The 3,191-nt window shown below is 40.2% G+C and overlaps 1 protein-coding gene across 1 annotated transcript; it reads right to left on the reverse strand.

The window, feature by feature from the left end:
• Nucleotides 1-63: 63 nt before the first annotated feature.
• LOC104081260 (sclerostin domain-containing protein 1-like) lies at nucleotides 64-385 on the reverse strand (the record flags this gene model as incomplete). The annotated part of the gene is given in 3 exon segments (XM_009583926.1): nucleotides 64-277; nucleotides 279-338; nucleotides 341-385. Coding segments are annotated over 3 exon segments (319 nt in total), but the record flags the coding sequence as incomplete, so codon positions are not given.
• Nucleotides 386-3,191: the final 2,806 nt, after the last annotated feature.

The following is a 3,191-nucleotide window of genomic DNA, read 5'->3' on the forward strand; positions in this document are numbered from 1 at the left end:
CGCCGTCGCCGGAGGGCCGAGGGCTGCGGGACGCGGTGGAAATGCCGCCGGTAGGATACTCACTGTTACGGTCGGATCCAGTGCTGGTGTAGTGCCTGCCTCCATTCCTGGCTTGATTCAACGTGCTATTGCTGCTTGGGCTCGCTGCAGCAGGTTTAACAACGTGTGAATAAAGTATCTCTGTGGCATCGTTCTTGAAAGCCAAGTAGCTTTTCGTGAAGATGCAAGCTAGGAGAAAGCCATAGAAGTGAATGGCAGGGGGAAGGATGGTTGGTTCAAGTCTCTGTCTGACAGAGCTGGATGAAATCTTTCTCTTCTGCTTCTTCTGGGTAACTCTGAAATTGCTCTTGAAGGTTTCCTTTATATATTCAGAGAGGCTTGGCATTCATTCAGGTGTAAAGTTGTGGATAGCTTCAGAATGAAAACCCACAAAAGGGGTGGGATCCCTACATGAGCCTGTAAAGACCTTTTACCAATAGGAGAGAAGACTGCAGTAAAGGAGGAGTTAGATGCACTAATTGCAGGATTCCTATTTGGGGCTTTTGAGGGTATCAGAAAACTCGTAGGCACCACACAGCAGCATTCGGGCTGAGATCTAGAGGCTGCCGGTTCTGCCCTGCCATTCCGTATGGCCCTGCATGCCTGGCATTTTTGTGTGATGTGACTAACATGGTGTCAGAATCTTGCTCCTGTTGCAAAGTTATGTCCCCTCTTCTCGAATGTGACTTCTAGAAAACTTGCCAGCTCTGTAAGGATGCAAAAGTTTATAGAACTTACAGAAGACTGGTAGTTACACAAATGCTCTCTTCTATATATCAAGACCACTGAAAAAAAAATATTGTGAATAATTTAAAGCTGCCTCTAGATGCTTTAAATTATGCAGCTTTGATCAACAAGGAGCACTGCTAGAGAAACTACTTGTTTTAGGGGAATATTCTCTCCCTGGTGTGCAGAGTTACAAGTATGTATTTCTGTATCACCACGCATAAAAAGCATCTCCTCTAGGCTCCTTAGTACAAACATATCCATATTCATAGCCTCTCACTATGCTCATTCACCAGACTAGTCTTTTTTAGGTTTGTACATTGCCTAGAGCATTCTTATATTTTTAATGTATTCTTTCATATGATAAAGAAAACAAAGAGGAAAGAATAGTCCTTATTTTGACATACTATTTTACTGTGTCACACACTTATTTGATTTTACATACAATTACATGGCCCAAATCCAAACACTAGTGTAAATTGAGATGCTGTCAGTAGGCCAATGCTTGTCTGAATCATGGTGAATGCTCTATAGATTTTCATTGTAAATAAAACAACAGTGATCAACACTGAAAGCTATAGTGTTCTAATTAAAAGGAAACCTTTTTCTTGGGAAAAAGCACAACCATGCAGGAGGCCACATTATGTAAAGGTTAGACTCTAATCTCACACTCTTTGTAACAGAGTTGATATCTATAGAGTTGTCCTGGATTTTATTTGCTGTAATAAAAGCAGAAGTGGAACACAGTTCAGTTACCTCTACTGTCAGGGTCAAAATCTCAGTCATTCAGAGAAGACAACTTTGTTTCATCCTAGTCACAAGCAGACATTTGTCTGTATCATCAGCACTTTCCTCTTGTATCACTAAGAAAGTTACCCTGGATTTCAGTGGGAGTAAGGACAGATCCACAGTAAGTGCCAAATTGATAGCCTTTGCTTAAAAGACACAGGAAAAACAGGAGTGTTGCAAGGTGAAGTGAGTTTTACTGGTAGAGCTGTGTGGGGGGAAGTTGAGTTGATTGCCTGCATCTATTATGACTAGCCCAACCCAGTTCTGGAATAACAAGAATGTTGCAAGGCAGAGTGAGATCTTTCAGCAATGTATGGAGGAGTGGGATCACTGGTAACCCCTGACAAAGCTCCAAGTTCCACTCTCATGGAACGTCTTATTTAACCACAAAAGCAAAGATGTGCATTCTACCTTCCCTTTAAAAAAAAGGAGAAAGTGAAATTTTCCTTAAGCAAATTATCAAAGAAGATGTGTACATTACAGACCATTAATATTCGAGCATTATTTTTCTTCAACAGCAGCTAACCAAAGGTCTACTTTGTCTATGTTCAAGTCCTACTTTATTTTCTCTCATATTCACAGATCATACAGATCTTCACGCATCTCACCTTCCCTGCAGGATAGTCTCTGCGCTGAACTGAGCCAATATAATTAAAAGCGGTACCTATGGATACCAGTCAGGGGACCTTTTCGTAGTAGAAAGATTTTCGCACATTAGATGAGACTTGGGAAAGTCAGAAGTTTCCTTGAAAGCTGTTTTCTTTGAAATAAGGCATACAATCTTCTCACAGGAAAAACTGTTGGTCCTTAGAGTGGCTATAGGACTGGGTCTGCAAGGAGCTTGGTAAACCTCAACCTTTTCAGCTTTCGATGAAAGCTAAAAATCATGCTTTCAAATTTGGGCTATATGAAACCATTAAGTTTGTCACATACTTCTCTTGGTCTTGTCACTTAGAGAAGGAAGACCTCAAGACAAGCCTCTTACAGACTTTGTAAAGGAGAAGTCTGGCCCTGAATTTGCCACAGGAAAGACAATACAGATTACCTCATTTTTCTGTGCACTAGATACAGACTAGCCATTATTTTAATTTTATTTGTATTTTCCACTTGTTACAAATATTGTATGAAAATTTCATTATTTCAGTTCCTTGGTCAGTACTGTCAGTCTCCCTGCTTTGAAAGGTAAGCAGGCTTCTGAGGAGTTTGTCAGTTAATTTGATTTATACTTTCTTTTGTCAAACCTAGAGCTTGCAGTCTTTCACTTTTTCTGAGTTCCTGAGAGAGATTAGAAGTCGCATGAGGGGAAGGGATGCTGGTCAGTCAAATTTGGTTATTCTTCCTGAGTGAACCTCACAATCAAAAGGTGTTTCTTAATGCTTAGCTCAGAATGGGTTCCTAGACTTAAAGTATTTTTTGCTATCATTATTTAGATGATTGTGATAAGTTCTCAAAGGTAAAGGCTCTAAGTTACCTTTGTAGCCTCCAAAATAGACTTATGCTATGTATAGTCTGTCCTTATTTAGTCAGATTCAATGGCTTGTGTAAAACATTGCTCTGTGCTTAATCTCTAATATTGGCCATAAGGAATATATTACACAAGGTCTTTGAAGTCTGTACTGGCTTCCTTTTTGCCTCTG

Source organism: Fulmarus glacialis, unplaced genomic scaffold, assembly GCF_000690835.1.
Source record: "Fulmarus glacialis isolate BGI_N327 unplaced genomic scaffold, ASM69083v1 scaffold41188, whole genome shotgun sequence".
In the NCBI taxonomy this organism is placed as follows: domain Eukaryota; kingdom Metazoa; phylum Chordata; class Aves; order Procellariiformes; family Procellariidae; genus Fulmarus; species Fulmarus glacialis.